The following is a 23,522-nucleotide window of genomic DNA, read 5'->3' on the forward strand; positions in this document are numbered from 1 at the left end:
TGATCGTATCTAATGCAGACGACACCCAAATAGTGTTTTCCAGCTCACTTGAGCACAGGACAAAATCTCAACACTTGCTCCATGTCTGAAAGAAGTGGCCAACTGGATGGCCAGCAGCTACCTTAAGCTCAATGGGGACACACCAGTGATTATGCTGTTAGGAAATAATTTGAACATTCAGTCATTACTGCCTTACTGCCTAGGAACTTACGCCCCTCCCCTAAAACCCTCAATAAAGAGCCTGGAGGTGTGGCTCCACAACACTGTTTCAATGGATTCTCAAGTGAGGAAACTTTTGGCCATCTGCTACAGCCTTCTCAGAAAGATTTGAAAAATTGTAGATTTGTTCCCCCTCTTTTCTATAAAGCATGTTGTACTGGCTCTAGTACTATCGTCCCTGGACTATGGTAACTCATTGTACCTGGGAGCACCTTAATACCTAACCAAAAGGCTCCAAGTTATACAAAATGCAGTGGCACGTCTCCTATTAAACATCCAGGGAGATCAATTAGCCCAGACCGCCTTTAGAATGCTTCATTGGCTCTTAATCAAACAACCGGTCAGGTTTAAGGCTCTTTGCTTGGAACATAGAGCACTCCATGCTAAAGGCCCACGCTTAGTGTGAGCCTTACTGCAGACCTACACACAGGAGGACTCGGAGGTTGACAAATACGTGACTTATGAGGATTCCAAAAATTTGTAGGATGAGATACGGAGGGCGTTCTTTCTTCTATCTTATTCCTAATCAATGAAACTCCCAGCCAAGTAACCTGCGCCTGATTGACAATGAACTGGAAGTCCATGAAAATGTGGCTTTTTGGAAGTTAGCCTGTCTCTTGATCAGGTTCTCCATTGAGCGCATGTTGTCAGTTAAGTGTCAGTTGGATGCCAGTGCTTGATGCCTGTGAGTGGCCATGCACTTTACAAATTCCAATAGAATAAAATATAATAGACGAGTGAGAATCGCAGGCAAGGAGTGTCTAGTAAGGGCCCTAAGAGGCAGGAGTTGCTTTTAGGATTATGCAGCCTTGTTATCCGGTGCACTGACGTTTGATTGCACCTACCTCGGGCTTCTGAGCAGAACCCTGGGCATCGGGACTGGGTGCTCTTCCTTTGTTGAATTAAGAATCACTGTGTACCCATGTTATGTGATTATGCTCTTTAATGACAAGTTAATATAATATATAATAGTAATTTAGAATCAATTCTATATGAGAAAGAACTAGTCCAACAGCATTGGCATTCTGCAGCTATTTTCCTCCTACTACTTATTAGAGTGATTCTTCCTCAATGTCTTTGTGTTTATCGATATTCTCATCTTCCAAAGGCTTATGCACATCATCTTATGCAGATGTTGTGAAGCATGTAACATAAGAAAGTGATATTGCACAGCTTTTCATGTGCTTACTGTAGGAGGCTGTCCTAGTTTGTAGTGGGTACCTTGGGTACTTACACCTTATACCAGGTCCAGTTATCCCTTATTAGTGAAATGTAGTAGTGTTCTAGCAGCTTAGGCTGATAGAGGTAGCTATAGCAGAGCAGCTTAGGCTGAACTAGGAGACATGCAAAGCTCATGCAATACCACTTATAGTTACACAGCACTCATACACAAGTAAAGACAATATTTAGTGTTACCAAAAATAAAGGTATTTATTTCGGTGACACTGTACCAAAAATATCTTAGAGACAATACTCTTTCTGGAGGTAAGTATTATACACAATATATACATTAGACACCGACATTAGACAAGTAAATAGTCGTAGAAAATGCAAACAATAGGAATGCTCTGGAATGCAATGGGAGAAAATAGGTCTAGGGGCAACACAAACCATATACTAAAAAAGTGGAATGCAAATCACAAATTCCCCCCTAGACAAGTGTAGTGTGTGCAGAATCGCTGGGAGAGTAAGAATACAGTGAAGGTAAGTAAATTACCCCACTCCAGAGCCCAGAAAAGCCGGAGTAAAGTACTGCAAGTTTCCTTAGGACACACTACACCTCATGATTGGAATTTTGCAGCAAACCAACCAAGTCTGCAAACAACAACTGCTGGATTCCTGACCTGAAGACCTGCAAAAGAAGGGGACCAAGTCCAGAAGTCGAAAGAAGTTACACGAAGGACAGGAGCCCCTGCCAACTCAGAAGAGGGTGCAAAAGAAGAGTCCCTGGTTAGTCGAAGACTGCAAGAATGCACCCTAGGAAGACACCAGCGGATTCCTGCATGATGCAAAGGATGTCCCACAACATGAAGATCGTTGCAGATGTAATTTTTTGTTGGAAGTCACCAACAAGCCTTGGCTATGACAAAAGTGGATTTTGCGACAAAATGGCACTGGATGGACCCAGGAGGGACCTGGGGGCCTCAACTCACTGTGAGGAGGAAGAGGGGGCTCTCAGCACTTTAGAAAGTCCTCAGGATGCCAGCCAGCCCCCCGGGAGTCCCAGGACACGGGGATAAAAGGAGGTGCAAAACACAGTTGATGCAGTACAACATAGGGAAGTCCCATGTCATCGGAGAACAACTCGGCGAGTTGAGCATCACAGGAAGGAGTGCTGGGGACCTGGGCCAGGCTGTGCATGAAGGAATTTTGCAAAAAGTGCACAGGGGCCTCAGAAGGTGAAGAAGATACACTACACAGGTGTACCATCGCTCTCTGGGAAGGCAAGGTCTTACCTCCTCCAAATTGCATCAGCAGGACCTCAGGAGAGTCTATGTCGATGATGTCCATCCTCTGTGTCCTTAGGAGCATGCTTGTCGCTGTGAGAGGAGTCCAAACGTACTGGTCGTCGTCTTGGAAGGTGCCTGCTGGAGCAGGGGAGTGACTCCATCACCCCACAGGAGATTTCTTCGGTCCTTCTGGTGCAGGATGAAGACAGGGGGTCCCCAGAGCGTGCACCCTGTGGAAACTGTTGCTGTTGCTGACTTGGAGCTGAGGTTGCAGAAGAAAAGTATCCCTTGTGGATACTTTGTTGCAGTTACAGCAGTTCCTGGATCAGGCTGCGGTTAAACCGAGGTCAGAGGATGATGAAGTAGTTGCAGAGGGTTCCTGAAGGAAACTTGCAAGCAGAATCTGAAGAGAACCCACAGGAGAGACCCTAAATAGCCCTGAAAGGGGGACTGGCTACCTTATCAGGTATGGACCTATAACAATTTATTATTGTTTGCATTTTGAGTTATGAGTCGTGTTCACCCCGTTGCCCGCTGACAGAGGTTCTGACATACACCAGTCAAGAGATCCATTGGCGTAAGTGTGAGAAAGGTGCCACCACATAGTTCTGGGCAATTTACCCGGACTTTGTGAGTGCGGGGACACCATTATATGCGTGCACTACATATAGGTCAATACCTATATGTAGCTCTACAATGGTAACTCCGAATATGCCATGTAACATGTCTAAGATCATGGAATTGTCCCCCCATGCCAAATCTGGTATTGGGGTGCCAATCCCATGCGTCCCCGGGGCTCCAGCATGGACCCCGGGTACTGCCAAACCAGCTCTGTGGGGTTTTCACTGCAGCTACCGCTGCTGCCAACCCACTGTCAGGCTTCTGCCCTCCTGGGGTCTGGGCAGCCCAGTCCCAGGAAGGCAGAACAAAGGATTTCCTCTGAGAGAGGGTGTTACACCCTCTCCCTTTGGAAATAGGTGTTAACCTCTTCTGTGCCTTGGACGAGATGATCTCGTCCAAGGCTACAGTTCCCCTGTGCCTTGGACGAGATCATCTCGTCCATGGCACAGGGGAACTTGGGGGCGCGCTAGCGCGCCCCCCGTGCACCCCCCTTCCCCCCCCAAGTTGGGGATGGAAGGGGAAGACCTTCCCCTTCCACCCCCGACCCCCCCCACCCCCCCCTGTGACGTCAGCGCGCGCGCGCGCGCTGATGTGTCACAGGGGCCTCCCTCGTCGCGCTGGAAGCTCTGCTTCCAGCGCGATTGAAAAAGAAATGCAAAAGCATTTCTTTTTCAATCACTTGGGAGGCCCGGAGGGGCTTCAAAGGGAAGGAAAAGTATTTCCTTCCCTTTGAAGTCCCTCCGAGGGTTTCAAAAGCCGGATTGCTTGCAATCCGGCTTTTGAAACCCCACTAGACACCAGGGATTTTTTTTTTTTTCTTAGAAATTTACAAAAGGGAGCGACCCCTTGGGCAAGGGTCGCTCCCAGTGGGGGCATTTTTTTGAAAAGGCCTTTTCTGCCCCCCCTGGGGGCAGATCGGCCTTATTAGGCCGATCTGCCCCCAGGGGGGGCAGAAACCTCTAGGCACCAGGGACCATTTTTTTTTTTTTATTTATTTTTTTTTCATTTTTTTTTTATTGAGGTGGGGAGCGACCCCTTAGGCAAGGGTCGTTCCCCTTGGGGGAAAATTATATTTTGGCCATTTCTGCCCCCCTTGGGGGCAGATTGGCCTATTTTGATGAGGCCAATCTGCCCCCAAGGGGGGTAGAAACCACTAGACACCAGGGATTTTTTTTTTTTTTTATGGTTATTGACAAAAGGGAGCGACCCCTTGGGCAAGGGTCGCTCCCAGGGGGGCATATTTTCGGGAAGGCCTTTTCTGCCCCCCCTGGGGGCAGATCGGCCTACTATTAGGCCGATCTGCCCCCAGGGGGGGCAGAAACCTCTAGGCACCAGGGACCATTTTTTTTTTTTTTTTTTCATTTTTTTTTTTTTGGTGGGGCGTGACCCCTTAGGCAAGGGTCGCTCCCCTTGGGGGAAAATTATATTTTGCCCATTTCTGCCCCCCTTGGGGGCAGATTGGCCTATTTTGATGAGGCCAATCTGCCCCCAAGGGGGGTAGAAACCACTAGACACCAGGGAGTTTTTTCTTTGCGTGAATTTCACGCAAAGGGAGCGACCACTTAGGCAAGGGTCGCTCCCTGGGGGGGAGGGGAATTTATTTTAGGCCATTTCTGCCCCCCCTGGGGGCAGATCGGCCTATTATTAGGCCGATCTGCCCCCAGGGGGGGAAGAAACCTCTAGGCGCCAGGGCAAATTTTTTTTTTGTGTTTTTTTTTTTTGTTCTTTTTTTTTTTTAGAGATGGGGAGCGACCCATCAGGCAAGGGTCGCTCCCCTGGGGGGCAAATTGTATTTAGACCATTTCTGCCCCCCTGGGGGCAGATTGGCCAATTTTAGGTCAATCTGCCCCCAAGGGGGCAGAAACCACTAGGCACCGGGGATTTGTTTTTTGGCGCCAATGTCACGCAGGGGGAGCGACCCGGTAGGCAAGGGTCGCTCCCGGGGGGGGGGGTGGGGGTTGGGGGGGCAAATTTATTTTAGGCCATTTCTGCCCCCCCGGGGGACAGATCGGCCTATTATTAGGCCGAACTGCCCCCGGGGGGGGGGGGGGCAGAACACTCTAGGCGCCAGGGCAACTTTTTTTGTTGTTTTTTTTTTTTGTTGTTTCTTTTTTTAGAGATGGGGAGCGACCCATCAGGCAAGGGTCGCTCCCCTGGGGGAGCAAATTGTATTTAGACCATTTCTGCCCCCCTGGGGGCAGATTGGCCAATTTTAGGTCAATCTGCCCCCAAGGGGGCAGAAATCACTAGGCACCGGGGATTTGTTTTTTGGCGCCAATGTCACGCAGGGGGAGCGACCCCGTAGGCAAGGGTCGCTCCCGGGGGGGGGTGGGGGTTGGGGGGGCAAATTTACTTTAGGCCATTTCTGCCCCCCCGGGGGACAGATCGGCCTATTATTAGGCCGAACTGCCCCCGGGGGGGGGAGAACACTCTAGGCGCCAGGGCAATTTTTTTTTTGTGTTTTTTTTTTTTGTTGTTTCTTTTTTTAGAGATGGGGAGCGACCCATCAGGCAAGGGTCGCTCCCCTGGGGGGGCAAATTGTATTTAGACCATTTCTGCCCCCCTGGGGGCAGATTGGCCAATTTTAGGTCAATCTGCCCCCAATGGGGCAGAAACCACTAGGCACCGGGGATTTGTTTTTTGGCGCCAATGTCACGCAGGGGCAGCGACCCCGTAGGCAAGGGTCGCTCCCGGGGGGGGATGGGGGTTGGGGGGGCAAATTTATTTTAGGCCATTTCTGCCCCCCCGGGGGACAGATCAGCCTATTAGGCCGAACTGCCCCCGGGGGGGGGGCAGAACACTCTAGGCACCAGGGCAATTTTTTTTTTGTGTTTTTTTTTTTTTTGTTGTTTCTTTTTTTAGAGATGGGGAGCGACCCATCAGGCAAGGGTCGCTCCCCTGGGGGGGCAAATTGTATTTAGACCATTTCTGCCCCCCTGGGGGCAGATTGGCCAATTTTAGGTCAATCTGCCCCCAAGGGGGCAGAAACCACTAGGCACCGGGGATTTGTTTTTTGGCGCCAATGTCACGCAGGGGGAGCGACCCCGTAGGCAAGGGTCGCTCCCGGGGGGGGTGGGGGTTGGGGGGGCAAATTTATTTTAGGCCATTTCTGCCCCCCCGGGGGACAGATCGGCCTATTATTAGGCCGAACTGCCCCCGGGGGGGGGGCAGAACACTCTAGGCGCCAGGGCAATTTTTTTTTTGTGTTTTTTTTTTTTGTTGTTTCTTTTTTTAGAGATGGGGAGCGACCCATCAGGCAAGGGTCGCTCCCCTGGGGGGGCAAATTGTATTTAGACCATTTCTGCCCCCCTGGGGGCAGATTGGCCGATTTTAGGTCAATCTGCCCCCAAGGGGGCAGAAACCACTAGGCACCGGGGATTTGTTTTTTGGCGCCAATGTCACGCAGGGGGAGCGACCCCGTAGGCAAGGGTCGCTCCCGGGGGGGGGGTGGGGGTTGGGGGGGGGCAAATTTATTTTAGGCCATTTCTGCCCCCCGGGGGACAGATCGGCCTATTATTAGGCCGAACTGCCCCCGGGGGGGGGGGGGGGGGCAGAACACTCTAGGCACCAGGGCAATTTTTTTTTTGTGTTTTTTTTTTTTTGTTGTTTCTTTTTTTAGAGATGGGGAGCGACCCATCAGGCAAGGGTCGCTCCCCTGGGGGGGCAAATTGTATTTAGACCATTTCTGCCCCCCTGGGGGCAGATTTGTCAATTTTAGGTCAATCTGCCCCCAAGGGGACAGAAACCACTAGGCACCGGGGATTTGTTTTTTGCCGCCAATGTCACGCAGGGGGAGCGACCCCGTAGGCAAGGGTCGCTCCGGGGGGGGGGGGGGGCAGAAACCTCTAGGCGCCAGGGGAATTTTTCTTTTTTTTCTTTTTTTTTTTCTTTGTTTTTTTTTTTTTAGAGATGGGGAGCGACCCATCAGGCAAAAGTCGCTCCCCTGGGGGACAAATTGTATTTAGGCCATTTCTGCCCCCCTTGGGGGCAGATTGGCTGAGTTTAGGTCAACCTGCCCCCAAGGGGGCAGAAACCACTAGGCACCGGGGATTTGTTTTTTGGTGCCAATGTCACGCAGGGGAGCGACCCCGTAGGCAAGGGTCGCTCCCGGCGGGGGAGGGTGGGGGTTGGGGGGGCAAATTTATTTTAGGGCATTTCTGCCCCCCCCCCCCCCCCGGGGCCGGCTGAGCTACAGGCCAAACACCACAGGTAGGCACCTTGCAAAAAACACCTCTGTTTTCTGTGAAAAAATATGTTGTGTCCAAGTTGTGTTTTGGGCCATTTCCTTTTGTGGGCGCTAGGCCTACCCACAGAAGTGATGTACCATTTTTATCGAGAGACTTAGGGGAACGCTGGGTGGAAGGAAATTTGTGGCTCCTCTCAGATTCCAGAACTTTCTGTCACCGAAATGAGAGGAAAAAGTGTTTTTTGGGCCAAATTTTGATGTTTGCAAAGGATTCTGGGTAACATAACCTGGTCAGAGCCCCGCAAGTCACCCCATCTTGGATTCCCCTGGGTTTCTAGTTTTCAAAAATGCACTGGTTTGCTAGGTTTCCTCAGGTGTCGGCTGAGCTACAGGCCAAAATCCACAGGTAGGCACTGCTTTTTATAAAAAAATGTGATCTGTCCACGTTGTGTTTTGGGCCCCTTCCTTTCGTGGGCGCTAGTCCTACCCACACAAGTGAGGTATCATTTTTATCGGGAGACTTGGGGGAACGCTGGGTAGAAGGAAATTTGTGGCTCCTCTCAGATTCCAGAACTTTCTGCCACAGAAATGTGAGTAACATGTGTATTTTTTGCCAAATTTTGAGGTTTGCAAAGGATTCTGAGTAACAGAACCTGGTCCGAGCCCCGCAAGTCACCCCTCCTTGGATTCCCCTAGGTCTCTAGTTTTCAGAAATGCACAGGTTTGGTAGGTTTCCCTAGGTGCCGGCTGAGCTAGAGGCCAAAATCTACAGGTAGGCACTTCGCAAAAAACACCTCTGTTTTTTTCCAAAATTTAGGATGTGTCCACGTTGCGCTTTGGGGTGTTTCCTGTCGCCGGCGCTAGGCCTACCCACGCAAGTGAGGTATCATTTTTATCGGGAGACTTGGGGGAACGCTGGGTGGAAGGAAATTTGTAGCTCCTCTCAGATTCCAGAACTTTCTGTAACAGAAATGTGAGGGACATGTGTTTTTTTAGCCAAATTTTGAGGTTTGCAAAGGATTCTGGGTAACAGAACCTGGTCCGAGCCCCGCAAGTCACCCCTCCTTGGATTCCCCTAGGTCTCTAGTTTTCAGAAATGCACAGGTTTGGTAGGTTTCCCTAGGTGCCGGCTGAGCTAGAGGCCAAAATCTACAGGTAGGCACTTCGCAAAAACCACCTCTGTTTTTTTCCAAAATTTAGGATGTGTCCACGTTGCGCTTTGGGGTGTTTCCTGTCGCCGGCGCTAGGCCTACCCACGCAAGTGAGGTATCATTTTTATCGGTAGACTTGGGGGAACGCTGGGTAGAAGGAAATTTGTGGCTCCTCTCAGATTCCAGAACTTTCTGCCACAGAAATGTGAGGAACATGTGTTTTTTTAGCCAAATTTTGAGGTTTGCAAAGGATTCTGGGTAACAGAACCTGGTCCCAGCCCCGCAAGTCACCCCTCCTTGGATTCCCCTAGGTCTCTAGTTTTCAGAAATGCACAGGTTTGGTAGGTTTCCCTAGGTGCCGGCTGAGCTAGAGGCCAAAATCTACAGGTAGGCACTTCGCAAAAAACACCTCTGTTTTTTTCCAAAATTTAGGATGTGTCCACGTTGCGCTTTGGGGTGTTTCCTGTCGCCGGCGCTAGGCCTACCCACGCAAGTGAGGTATCATTTTTATCGGGAGACTTGGGGGAACGCTGGGTGGAAGGAAATTTGTAGCTCCTCTCAGATTCCAGAACTTTCTGCCACAGAAATGTGAGGGACAAGTGTTTTTTTAGCCAAATTTTGAGGTTTGCAAAGGATTCTGGGTAACAGAACCTGGTCCGAGCCACACAAGTCACCCCTCCTTGGATTCCCCTAGGTCTCTAGTTTTCAGAAATGTACAGGTTTGGTAGGTTTCCCTAGGTGGCAGCTGAGCTAGAGGCCAAAATCTCCAGGTAGTCACTTTGCTAAAAACAGCTCTGTTTTCTGTGATGTGTCCACGTTGTGTTTTGGGGCATATCCTGTCGCGGGCGCTAGGCCTACCCACACAAGTGAGGTATCATTTTTATCGGGAGACGTGGGGGAACGCTGGGTGGAAGGAAATTTGTGGCTCCTCTCAGATTCCAGAACTTTCTGCCACAGAAATGTGAGGAACATGTGTTTTTTTAGCCAAATTTTGAGGTTTGCAAAGGATTCTGGGTAACAGAACCTGGTCCGAGCCACACAAGTCACCCCTCCTTGGATTCCCCTAGGTCTCTAGTTTTCAGAAATGCACAGGTTTGGTAGGTTTCAATAGGTGCCGGCTGAGCTAGAGGCCAAAATCTACAGGTAGTCACTTTGCTAAAAACAGCTCTGTTTTCTGTGATATGTCCACGTTGTGTTTTGGGGCATATCCTGTCGCGGGCGCTAGGCCTACCCACACAAGTGAGGTATCATTTTTATCGGGAGACATGGGGGAACGCTGGGTGGAAGGAAATTTGTGGCTCCTCTCAGATTCCAGAACTTTCTGCCACAGAAATGTGAGGAACATGTGTTTTTTTAGCCAAATTTTGAGGTTTGCAAAGGATTCTGGGTAACAGAACCTGGTCCGAGCCCCGCAAGTCACCCCTCCTTGGATTCCCCTAGGTCTCTAGTTTTCAGAAATGCACAGGTTTGGTAGGTTTCCCTAGATGGCGGCTGAGCTAGAGGCCAAAATCTACAGGTAGTCACTTTGCTAAAAACAGCTCTGTTTTCTGTGATATGTCCACGTTGTGTTTTGGGGCATATCCTGTCGCGGGCGCTAGGCCTACCCACACAAGTGAGGTATCATTTTTATCGGGAGACGTGGGGGAACGCTGGGTGGAAGGAAATTTGTGGCTCCTCTCAGATTCCAGAACTTTCTGCCATAGAAATGTGAGGAACATGTGTTTTTTTAGCCAAATTTTGAGATTTGCAAAGGATTCTGGGTAACAGAACCTGGTCCGAGCCCCGCAAGTCACCCCTCCTTGGATTCCCCTAGGTCTCTAGTTTTCAGAAATGCACAGGTTTGGTAGGTTTCCCTAGGTGGCGGCTGAGCTAGAGGCCAAAATCTACAGTTAGTCACTTTGCTAAAAACAGCTCTGTTTTCTGTGATATGTCCACGTTGTGTTTTGGGGCATATCCTGTCGCGGGCGCTAGGCCTACCCACACAAGTGAGGTATCATTTTTATCGGGAGACGTGGGGGAACGCTGGGTGGAAGGAAATTTGTGGCTCCTCTCAGATTCCAGAACTTTCTGCCACAGAAATGTGAGGAACATGTGTTTTTTTAGCCAAATTTTGAGGTTTGCAAAGGATTCTGGGTAACAGAACCTGGTCCGAGCCCCGCAAGTCACCCCTCCTTGGATTCCCCTAGGTCTCTAGTTTTCAGAAATGCACAGGTTTGGTAGGTTTCCCTAGGTGGCGGCTGAGCTAGAGGCCAAAATCTACAGGTAGTCACTTTGCTAAAAACAGCTCTGTTTTCTGTGATATGTCCACGTTGTGTTTTGGGGCATATCCTGTCGCGGGCGCTAGGCCTACCCACACAAGTGAGGTATCATTTTTATCGGGAGACGTGGGGGAACGCTGGGTGGAAGGAAATTTGTGGCTCCTCTCAGATTCCAGAACTTTCTGCCACAGAAATGTGAGGAACATGTGTTTTTTTAGCCAAATTTTGAGGTTTGCAAAGGATTCTGGGTAACAGAACCTGGTCCGAGCCCCGCAAGTCACCCCTCCTTGGATTCCCCTAGGTCTCTAGTTTTCAGAAATGCACAGGTTTGGTAGGTTTCCCTAGGTGGCGGCTGAGCTAGAGGCCAAAATCTACAGGTAGTCACTTTGCTAAAAACAGCTCTGTTTTCTGTGATATGTCCACGTTGTGTTTTGGGGCATATCCTGTCGCGGGCGCTAGGCCTACCCACACAAGTGAGGTATCATTTTTATCGGGAGACGTGGGGGAACGCTGGGTGGAAGGAAATTTGTGGCTCCTCTCAGATTCCAGAACTTTCTGCCACAGAAATGTGAGGAACATGTGTTTTTTTAGCCAAATTTTGAGGTTTGCAAAGGATTCTGGGTAACAGAACCTGGTCCGAGCCACACAAGTCACCCCTCCTTGGATTCCCCTAGGTCTCTAGTTTTCAGAAATGCACAGGTTTGGTAGGTTTCCCTAGGTGGCGGCTGAGCTAGAGGCCAAAATCTACAGGTAGTCACTTTGCTAAAAACAGCTCTGTTTTCTGTGATGTGTCCACGTTGTGTTTTGGGGCATATCCTGTCGAGGGTGCTAGGCCTACCCACACAAGTGAGGTATCATTTTTATCGGGAGACGTGGGGGAACGCTGGGTGGAAGGAAATTTGTGGCTCCTCTCAGATTCCAGAACTTTCTGCCACAGAAATGTGAGGAACATGTGTTTTTTTAGCCAAATTTTGAGGTTTGCAAAGGATTCTGGGTAACAGAACCTGGTCCGAGCCACACAAGTCACCCCTCCTTGGATTCCCCTAGGTCTCTAGTTTTCAGAAATGCACAGGTTTGGTAGGTTTCCCTAGGTGGCGGCTGAGCTAGAGGCCAAAATCTACAGGTAGTCACTTTGCTAAAAACAGCTCTGTTTTCTGTGATGTGTCCACGTTGTGTTTTGGGGCATATCCTGTCGCGGGTGCTAGGCCTACCCACACAAGTGAGGTACCATTTTTATCGGGAGACTTGGGGGAACCTAGATTAGCAAAACAAGTACTATTGCCCCTTGTCTTTCTCTACATTTTTTCCTTCCAAATATAGGAGTGTGTGTAAAAAAGACATCTATTTGAGAAATTCCCTGTAATTCACGTGCTACTATGGTCACCCCGGAATTCAGAGATGTGCAAATAACCACTGCTCCTCAACACCTTATCTTGTGCCCTTTTTGGAAATGCAAAGGTTTTCTTGATAGCAATTTTTTACTCCTTATATTTCAGCAAATGAATTGCTGTATACCCGGTATAGAATGAAAACGCACTGCAGGGTGCAGCTCATTTATTGGCTCTGGGTTCCTCGGGTTCTTGATGAACCTACAAACCCTATATATCCCCGCAACCAGAGGAGTCCAGCAGATGTAACGGTATATTGCTTTCGATAATCTGACATTGCAGGGAAAAGTTACAGAGTAAAACGTAGAGAAAAATTGATGGTTTTTTCACCTCAATTTCAATATTTTTCTTTTTCAGCTGTTATTTTCTGTAGGAAACCCTTGTAGGATCTACACAAATGACCCCTTGCTGAATTCAGAATTTTGTCTACTTTTCAGAAATGTTTAGGTTTCTGGGATCCAGCATTGGTTTCATGACCATTCCTGTCACTGACTGGAAGGAGGCTGAAAGCACAAAAAATTGCACAAATGGGGTATGCCCCAGTAAAATGCCAAAATTGTGTTGAAAAATTGGGTTTTCTGATTCAAGTCTGCCTGTTCCTGAAAGCTGGGAAGCTGCTAAGTTTAGCACCGCAAACCCTTTGTTGATGCCATTTTCAGGGGAAAAACCACAAGCCTTCTTCTGCAGCCACTTTTTCCAATTTTTTTGAAAAAAACGAAATTTTCACTGTATTTTGGCCAATTTCTTGGCCTCCTTCAGGGGAACCCACAAAGTCTGGGTACCTCTAGAATCCATAGGATGTTGGAAAAAAAGGACGCAAATTTGGCTTGGTTAGCTTATGTGGACAAAAAGTTATGAGGGCCTAAGCGCGAACTGCCCCAAATAGGCAAAAAAAGGCCTGGCACAGGAGGGGGAAAAGGCCTGGCAGCGAAGGGGTTAAGGGCCTGAGAGGAGTAGCCTCTCCTGGCCTCTGGGAATGCTATGAAGGGCACATGTGGTGTCCTCCTTGCATAAACCAGTCTACACCGGTTCAGGGATCCCCCAGCCCCTGCTCTGGTGTGAAACTGGACAAAGGAAAGGGGAGTGACCACTCCCCTGTCCATCACCACCCCAGGGGTGGTGCCCAGAGCTCCTCCAGTGTGTCCCAGACCTCTGTCATCTTGAATGCAGAGGTGTGAGGGCACAATCGAGGCCTTTGAGTGGCCAGTGCCAGCAGGTGACGTCAGAGACCCCTCCTGATAGGTGCGTACCTCACTAGGTGGCCAATCCTCCTCTGAAGGCTATTTAGGGTCTCTCCTCTGGGCTTCTCTTCAGATAACGAATGCAAGAGCTCACCAGAGTTCCTCTGCATCTCCCTCTTTGACTTCTGCCAATGATCGACCGCTAACTGCTCCAGGACGTCTGCAAAACTGCAACAAAGTAGCAAGAAGACTACCAGCGACATTGTAGCACCTAATCCTGCCGGCTTTCTCGACTATTTCCTGGTGGTGCATGCTCTGGGGGCTGTCTGCCTTCACCCTGCACTGGAAGCCAAGAAGAAATCTCCAGTGGGTCGATGGAATCGTCCCCCTGCTACTGCAGGCACCAAACTTCTGCTTCACTGGTCCTCTGGTTCCCCTCTCATCGTGACAAGCATGGTCCCTGGAACAAAGGAGCTGGATCCATGTGACCCCGACAGTCCAGTGGTCCATCTGTCCAAATTTTGTGGAGGTAAGTCCTTGCCTCCTCATGCCAGACAGTAATCCTGTGTACTGCGTGAACTGCAGCAGCTAGGGCTTTTGTGCACTTTTGCAAGGAATCCTTTGTGCACAGCACAGCCCAGGTCCCCAGGCCTCCGTCCTGCATTGCTCAACTCACTGAGTTGACCACCGGCTTCTTGGGACCCTCTTTGTAGTGTTGAGATGACTGCTGTGCTCAGTTTTCTTGAACCCATGTTCAAGTAATTCTGTGGGTGCTGCATGCTTCTGCATGGGCTCTCTGTGTTGCTGGGCACCCCCTCTGTCTCCTCTTCCAAGTGGCGACCTCCTGGTCCTTACTGGGCCTGGGCAGCACCCTTTTTCTTCAACTGCAACCTTTGCAGCCAGCAAGGCTTGTTTGAGCTCCTTCTGCGTGGAAATAACTCTGCGTCCTCCAGCATGCCGCAGGACATCTTCTGTGTAAAGGAGAAGTTCCTGGCATCACCCGTTGTTGCAAAATCTTCAGCTTCTTCCACCCTGAGGCAGCCATTTTGCACCTTCATCCGGGGTTTAGTGGGCTCCTGCCCTCCCTGGACACTTTCATGACTCTTGGACCTGGTCCCCTTCCTTTACAGACCCTCAGGTCCAGGAATCCGTCTTCAGTACTTTGCAGTCAGTTGTGCTCTTTGCAGAATCTCCTATCACGACTTTAGTGTGTTTCTGGGGAAGTAGGGTAGCTTTACTCCTACTTTTCAGGGTCTTGGGGTGGGGTATCTTGAACACCCTTAGTGTTTTCTTACAATCCCAGCAACCCTCTGCACACTACACTAGGCCTGGGTCCCTAAGTGGTTTGTATTCCACTTTCTTAGTATATGGTTTGTGTTGCCCCTAGGCCTATTGCATCCTATTGTATTCTACAGTGTTTGCACTACTTTTCTAACTGTTTACTTACCTGATTTTGGTTTGTGTATATATTTTATGTATTTTACTTACCTCCTAAGGGAGTATATGCTCTGAGATATTTTCTGACATATTGTCACTAAAATGGAGTACCTTTACTTTTTTGTAACACTAAGTATTGTCTTTCTTATGATATAGTACCTATATGATATAAGTGGTATTGCGTGAGCTTTGCATGTCTCCTAGTTCAGCCTTGGTTGCTCTGCCTAAGCTGCTAGAACACTACTGCACACTACTAATAAGGGATAACTGGACCTGGCATAAGGTGTAAGTACCATTTGTACCCACTACAAGCCAGGCCAGCCTCCTACATCAATGGCCAACCAAATACTTGCTTTTATAAGAAAAGGTAGTATCTGATTTCTACCTCTACACATGCAAAGATATGTGACATTCAAATGCAACAAAACAATCCCCCTTGAGATCAGGGTTCTAGTAGTTGTCAGGTGAATCCCTTTCCTACTGTCCTTTGTGTAAGTGTTCATAGTTATTCCATCTTTACTGGAGGCCTCATCAGGGAATGCAAAGTGTTAGGCCCTAGTCAAAGGTTCTCCCTTTTGATCTTTTAAGAACTTATATGGGCAACAAAACCCTTAGTTACCTGGGGGTCCAACTGACCCAGTTCATATCTTAACTGCTTTTGTATCACAGAAGAATTTAACAATGCAGCGGGTGCCTTCAAACACACACCTGGACGTCCTGCTCAGTCCGGAGAGGTTAGACTGCTCATGGCCGATGCAGCAGCATTTTGTGGTTCCGCTCACTCTCTCCTTAGTGACACTGACAGAGATCTACCAGATATCGGAGCAGCTCTTTGCTTGTAATGATGCTGTAAGTTGATTTTGCTCAATGGGGAGGAAAGAATCCTTTCTTTAGCTCCCAAATGGAGCCAGCAAGGGTTCCATGCCATCCACAGCATCTCTGGCAGTCCTTAGTGGTGAATTGGGGGCAGTTCCGTTACAGTGTGGGTCCAACACGTGGATCGCAGCCTCAGTCTCTCCTTCAGGAAGTGGCAAAAACCCTTTGGAAACACTGGTAGGGGCAGCCTCTGCTGGCATACAAGGTTGCTGTGGTACGGGGTTCTCTGGGTGCAGGCTGTTCCAGTCTCAGTGCCCAGGCCCAGATGATCACAAGTCTTCGTCGTCCTTGAAATGCTGCTTTACCAGTGACCCCCCACTAGCATAAGGAAGTCACCATAGCACAGAGGTACAGATTTAGCAAGACCCGAAGGGTGCTCGACACACAGCTCAGTCTATGATGGTCCTCTCCTGGTATACAGGGGTTGCAGGAAACAGTCTAGCACATGGGTAATGCCTTCTTGGTGCTCAGCTGAGTCTTCACGCCTTGCACAGGGAGTCCTCATGGTGGGGCTCTCCACTGGACCTTGCTCCCACCAATGCTCTCCTCTTCTTCACAGGGCACTCTAATATTGGCAAGCAGGCAGGCACTGGTGCTCCAGGTTCCAGGGCAGGTGGTCTTGGTTTTCCTTGGTGATGTCTCCTCAACATGAAGGCAGACTAGCAGGCCTTGATTCCAGTCATGGTCACAGGCAGAAGTCTTGCAGAGCTTCTCCTTCACAAACAGCCCATCTAACTGCTTGGCTGATGATGAATTTTTGGGGGCTCAAACTCCTCTTCTTATAGCCATTATCCAGATTTTGGAAACCAAATGTGATTTAGGGTCTGTCTTTGATGTTTTATGTTGGGATTCTGCTTATTTTGAAGTTGGCGCTTCTCCATTTCACCTTCCTTCATGAAAGATGTCTATCACAGCAGGCACTACTTCGAAGTTGATAGTCCACAACACAGTTCGTGGAAGTGGCCAGAGTTCACACCTGGATTTCAATTACAGTGATATGTGCATCAAAAGATTAATCCCAGATCCCCAGCACTACTCTTTATGATTATCTTTTCAGACCCATCTTCCTTCCCTAGATGTGTCCAGACCCCTTCCTTGGGATCTATCAATGAATCAAAGAGCAGTCTTTTGAAATGTAAAGGGAGTCTCTTCCTTTTCCCTCCAGTGCATCACCACCCAGCCCATAGGTGTGCAGCAATGCACAAATCTGTCTGGTGGGATTGCTTTTCTCCCCATGTTTTACCAGGCAGGCTTGGTCTTCCCAAAATCCAGGGTACTCCCTACAATATACCATTTGCAGCACATTCATTCAGTGTACTTTCTCAGCACAGTGTGGGACCAGCTCTCTTACCTCTATGTATTGTACCCTTAGATGTACACATGCACTCAGTACACACAGTCAATCGGTATGCACTGTTCAACACTGAAGCTTTTCTAGCTTAACCATGTTGTGTTCTTTACAAGAATACACTGCCAGCACATACACTTACTATGTGCATGCTACTAAACACTTCACCCTTCATGTATTTTACTTTGTGCAGGCACACAAGCACTCAGCACATGCTTCTCCTGCGCACACACACAACAGCACTACATCACTCATGTAATGTATCCCTCTGAGACATACACCCAGCACATGTACTAACCACACATACATTGCACAGTGAGGCTCTAGCCTTGAACTGTACCCTTCCCAGGAACACATACAACGGATGCAAAGTCACTACTTCTGCACTGCGCAGCACTCCACATTTTACCTGATGTAGGCCAAGGGTGAGTTAAGCACACAGCAGCAGAACATCTGAAAAGTGGAGTGAGTCTCTAGGCCTCACTCTAATGAAACAGGATAAAAAGATCCCGTTAACTACTACTAATCGCTACACCGAATGCCACCAAAGCACTCATGTTGCTTATCACCTATTGAATGTGATAGCTTTTCACCACTAGAAGGTCAGTGCTTTGGGCTCCCCTGCCTGTCCAACAAGACCACAAAGCATGAGAGAGGCCTCTGTCATGGCACACATGCATGATCTGTGTTCACCTATGACAACAAATCAGCATTAGGGATCGAGACAACAGTACAGTTGGGCACTCAGGGCAGAGGTAACTGTCTTTACCGTGCAGGGCGCTTTTCAGTTCCAACAGTGTAGGTACCTGGACTGAGTGTTATGTAGTCAAAAAAATGCACTATTGTATTTTGCGTATGGCTGTGTGATTGATTATACACCTTTCTAATCACCTGAGCGGTAAGGAGCATATAGTTAGGTTAAATGATAAACCATCATCTAATGGAGTATAAAACAATCTAAACTATTCATTTTTTAATCATGCATAAACACATAAAGAGTACACTGTTCCTGAAAGACAAAAAGGTCCAGGGAACCTGGATGTTCAGGAGCAAAAGCCCTCACGCATCATATTGGATGACAGGCATCCTTATCGGGAATTGCTCCACATCAGGCCGGCACTGCAATGCCTGACGTGCTCCCAAGAAGGGAGCTGTCAGCCGTAAATGCTATTGTGATGACTAGTGGAAGGAAGCTAACCACCAGTCCAAAAACGGGAGAGCGAAAAGGATCATGCAGTCATAGGTTAATTCTGTGAATCGTTGCAGCAGTGAATAAACGCAAGAGTAGCATCACACACCATCTGTATATTTATGCTGTGCTGTTGTTTCTGACTTTAGTATACATGTTCCATTGCCCTTGGTGGTATAAGACTTATGTGGGAATAGGCATGGGTCCCTAACACATTAGGGAACCCTTTCGTGACATAGACATTTGCACATAGCGGTACTGACCAATCAAGGACTAGGTGGGAAAATAGTGTGCTGAAGTACCAGTGAAAGAAATGCACCCATCACCTACCTGAAGGTACTACGAAACATTGTCAGTGATATACTATGTTAATGTCCTGCTGGGTTCTGGTCTCTCCCTCCTGCGTGGAAATGTAGCAAAGCCAGGAGCTTCATAAGAGGGATATTGCTGCCCGGGTGGCAATATTTGGTTTTAAGGCCACCCAATGGTACTAAGGAGGTGGTTGAAGACCACCACGACCAGCCTGTATGTTATTAAGCATAGGTTTCAGTCATGTTCAGGGGCTCTAGGCATATTTGGTATGCCACTTTGGTTTGCCCTGCCCATTTAATGCAGTGACCCATCCTCCTCCTGCGCCAAGATGGGGCCTGCTAAGTGAGTATTTGGATCTTGTCCAATACAATGAGTTCTGCTATGCATGTTTACTCTATGGGCAAACTAAAAGGGAGAAGTGTGGCTTTGTGTATGTATCCTGCTTTTATAGAGCCAGTAGTTAATTAGATACACCTGTATGTATTTGTTTGCTTGTTTGTGGATGTGTGCTTTTATTTTATTTATTAATATGGATGAAATTACACATTTTGCTAATCTTTTCGTATGCTGTTGCAGTATGGTTCAAATGTGATAGCTGTGATTATGATTTTCACTTCTTTTTTTACTACTGGAACCTGAATTGCACCTGGGCTGGAGAAAAAGGTGATGCTAATTCCTCTGTGGAAATTGTTGCCATTCATCTCGCATGATTTTTCAGTTTTCCGCATGTGATTTTAACGATTGTTAGGTATTTCAGCACGCATAAAGACGTGTGATCTGAATGATCTAGGAGGCTCTGCCGTCATTATATTCCTGGATCTTAGTGCTACATTCGATTAACACATAAAATCATGCAATAATTTTTCTCCGCTGGACTTGTAAGTAGGGCCTATATCTAGATAGCAGAATGTTTTGCGAACATAAACTTTAACCAGTCTGTCTTCTCAGTGTGCCTAAATAACTGTTTACACTTATTTGCTCCCTGATTAGTCCAAATACTTTTTCCTAGGGTTCCTTCAGAGTAATAAACATAAGTACTCCGAGGCTGCCTTATTAATACAGGTTTTCTGTATATGGCTAAGAATACACATCATAAAAGGCATCAATTAAAAAGAAGAACAAGTTCATCAGCGGTCATCAAAGAATCTTCATAACGCTGTGAACATGTTGCTATTCCTTTAGGAAACACAAAGCCCGACCAGTGAATTTTCCATGAAGAACTTGGTGGGGACTACAATGAATATTTTTGCTGCAGGAACTGAAACCGTCAGTACCACCCTCAGATATGGGTTCATGATATTCCTTAAGAATCCAGAAGTGGAAGGTAAGACACCTTAATCAACTGGACCAAGACAATCCATATGGTATGGTGAAGGACATGTTATTTTTTATTTATTTTTACATTGATGAAAAAGAAAGCGAATTTCTCAGCGAACACTGACATTTAAGTTGCTAGCTCACCATAAAGGGGAAAACAACATTTATGACAAGTGTAAAACACGTTTTCACTTGTTTATTGGAAAACTTGAGGTTTGAGATTTCAGTAAAGACTGTTTCAAAAACGCCCAATGCCTAATTTTGAATCAAAGATTCATGTGATGTCATCAACCTAGTTCTAATACAGTATGAAAAAGCACATTTGTTCGAATCAGGAAGACGTGCACGCTCTGCTCAGAGCTTTTTGCTTTTGATATATATAGGCCCATATTTATACTTTTTGACGCAAAACTGCGCTAACGCAGTTTTGCGTAAAAAAAATTAGCGCCGGCTAACGCCATTCTGAAGCGCCATGCGGGCGGCGTATTTATTGAATGACGTTAGCCGGCGTTAGCCGCCGGCGCCGTCTGGTGTGCATTAAAAAAAACGACGTACACCAGGCAGCGCTGGCGTAGGGGGATATGGGGCTTGGGTGTCAAGAAAGGGGGCAAGTCAGGTTGAGGCAATTTTTTCGCCTCAACCCGATTTGCGCCATTTTTTTTCACTCCCAACCCCCATAGAAATGACTCCTGTCTTAGCAAAGACAGGAGTCATGCCCCCTTGCCCAATGGCCATGCCCAGGGGACTTCTGTCCCCTGGGCATGGTCATTGGGCATAGTTGCATGTAGGGGGGCACAAGTCAGGCCCCCCTATGCCACAAAAAAATAAAAAAATAAAACTTACCTGCACTTACCTGAATGTCCCTGGGATGGGTCCCTCCAGCCTTGGGTGTCCTCCTGGGGTGGGCAAGGGTGACAGGGGGTGTCCCTGGGGGCATGGAAGGGCACCTCTGGGCTCCTTCAGAGCCCACAGGTCCCTTAACGCCTGCCTTTTGCAGGTGCTAAAAAACGGCGCAAAATCGGCCGTACGTCATTTTTTTTGACCCGCCCACTCCCGGGCGTGAATTTTGCCCGGGAGTATAAATCCGATGCACATGCCTCGGAGTCGATTTTTTAGACGGGAACGCCTACCTTGCATATAATTAACGCAAAGTAGGTGTCCACGCTAAAAAATGACGCTAACTCCATGGACTTTGGCGCTAGACGCGTCTAACGCCAAAGTATAAATATGGAGTTAGTTTTGCGTCGAAATTGCGTCAAAAAAAATGACGCAATTCCGGCGCAAACGGAGTATAAATTTGCCCCATAATGTTCATATCTACAGCTTGGAATTTCACCAAATTAATGCGAATATCCTTCATATTTGTGATGGAGTAACGCTCCCACCAAACAGTTAATCAAGCCGCAAGTTCTCAAGCAAGAAGCTGTTATCAGAATAATAAGGTAAAATATAACTGAGGTTTCCTAGTACGTCACTAATTGTTAACTCATTCAATAGGAGCCAAGCGTCCTTTACGTTTTAAAAATGAAGGAATGAAGTATCCGATCACTGTATACTAAAACATCTATATATAATTTAGAACAGCATACATAATTTAAAGAAAAAATTGTCAAATGTAATATCTTTACAGCAGGAGTTATCGTTAGAGCTTGGCATAGTTGGGAAGAAATTAGGACTTTTCATGGCAAAGTTCAACTTCATAGCTAGAACTACACGCATTCTTTACACGTCTTGGTATGCCTCCTATCAATTGGTAACTTCTCCCTTCGGATCAAATCTATATTGCAAGGATAATTAATACTTGAACAGATGAAACAGAATTGTTTATTCATAGGAGCTTGGAAGACTGCCATAAGAGTCTTCTTTCAATCCAATCAAATGGTAATTCATCTTCTAAATTAGTGAGCAATACAAGATGTCAAATCAGAGTAAGTTTATTTTATTTCAACAAGATTAGATACAAGCCTGCTTGAAAGACGGTTAGTAATGTTTTTCTCTTAAGTCACTGTTATAAATTCTTTGGTAGAAAATATACCTAAAAGCTCAATTAGGGAATTTAGTGATATGTGAACTGAAAATATTCATGCCTTCCTTCTATAGGTATCAGTGAAATTTCGGATTCAGTTGTTTTGGGTTTTGCGCTGGATAGAAGATAAATTGGAAGTAACGTAAATGTTAAAAAATTACGTGTTTCCTTGTTCTGCCCATCCATGCAGTTGTCTGCTTTTATTCAAACATGCTTTTATCTAACTCCTGTGTGGGCCTATAGTGGGTCAGATTATATTATACTTGTGACAAACTCAGGGTGATAGGTCTCATGCATTCGGATGCTTCTAGGCCCAAATGTGTCAACTGATTTTTTTTGCCTCTAGTGCCTAGGGGCCACCTTGCTGCAGACCCTCAAAATGAGATCCAAGAACCCTTGTACTTGACACAGATAACAATCATTTGCAATGCAATAGATCCCGCATTTGCTTGTGTTAGAGCTATTGTCATTGTAAATGCATAACTGGACTTTTCTTGCCACATAAATTGCTCAACCCTGCCACATAATTTGGTCCCCTCTGCCAGTAGCCCTGCATATAACTAAAGCACTTCCATTTACCTTCTTCCTCTATCTGCCGCAACAGATCCACATCATATAAGGCTGGAAAATTATGACACTCATTTTAAGTGACATTTGTAGGGAAATCAGTGACAGAGCAGAGTACCAGTCCCCAGTCTTTACTCCAACCCCAACTCAGGATGTTCTTATGGTACACATTGAGTGATCAGCTGGTGATAACAGCATTAACCGAAAGTCACTTCACATCAGTGAGCCAAGTTCTCAACTTTTGATGAATCGCTGTGACGTGCAACAGGAGAGTGAAAGAACAGACAGATGCATGTGGGAATATTTTGTTTAAAACAAAATACTAGGCTGTCTCTAGCCCGCAACCGTAGCCCAGCCATCAGAGCACCACTGGATGGGGAAAACAGTAAGGGACTGTGGCAATACTGCAAAGGAGTTGGAGAAGAAACGTCCCATGGCAGCTGTGTGTTTTTGCTGCCAGCAGAGGCATAGACATAGAAAGATGACTATGGGGCACTCGGGATCCATAACGCATTGATGCGGGCTGCGGGCCAGTGGCTCCGGTGACGAGGCTGATCTCTGGAGCGGTTAGGGATACAGCTGTTGCTTTAATATTTACATTAGCTGTGAAAGACACTAAGCAATATTGTGGGAGGTGTAAGAGGGTGGTGAGACAGGACAGGGAGAGTGAGTGTATGCCAGGAAGCATGAGCTAGATCATACAGCCATGCAGTGTGAAGCAGTGAGGCGAAAGTGAGGCGGAGTGTGCCACCCTAAGGTATATGGCCAATCGTGCAATAATCCATGTCACAGGGTCAGTTTGTGCAGCATAACAAAACAGCCGCAAGGGGGGACAAACGTAAAGCATTTGCCTACCAAATCAAGGGAATTTTGAACAAATGTGATGGCTGTGAGACGAGTGTGGTTAGAGCCCACAGAGTAAATTACAAAATGTCGAAGAGCAGCCCCTGTGAGCTGCTAAGCTCAACCTAATAAAGCAGAGCAGTCAAAAAGTGA

The 23,522-nt window shown here is 47.4% G+C and overlaps 1 protein-coding gene across 1 annotated transcript in view; it reads left to right on the forward strand.

Moving 5' to 3' along the window:
- LOC138259477 (cytochrome P450 2G1-like) overlaps window positions 1-23,522 on the forward strand; it is a 320,857-nt gene that overhangs the window by 214,993 nt on the left and 82,342 nt on the right. The window contains exon 6 of the mRNA XM_069207247.1: window positions 19,799-19,940. Coding sequence (XP_069063348.1) covers window positions 19,799-19,940 — 142 coding nt within the window. The remainder of the gene's footprint in view (window positions 1-19,798; window positions 19,941-23,522) is intronic.

This window comes from Pleurodeles waltl, chromosome 9, assembly GCF_031143425.1.
Source record: "Pleurodeles waltl isolate 20211129_DDA chromosome 9, aPleWal1.hap1.20221129, whole genome shotgun sequence".
NCBI classification, from domain to species: domain Eukaryota; kingdom Metazoa; phylum Chordata; class Amphibia; order Caudata; family Salamandridae; genus Pleurodeles; species Pleurodeles waltl.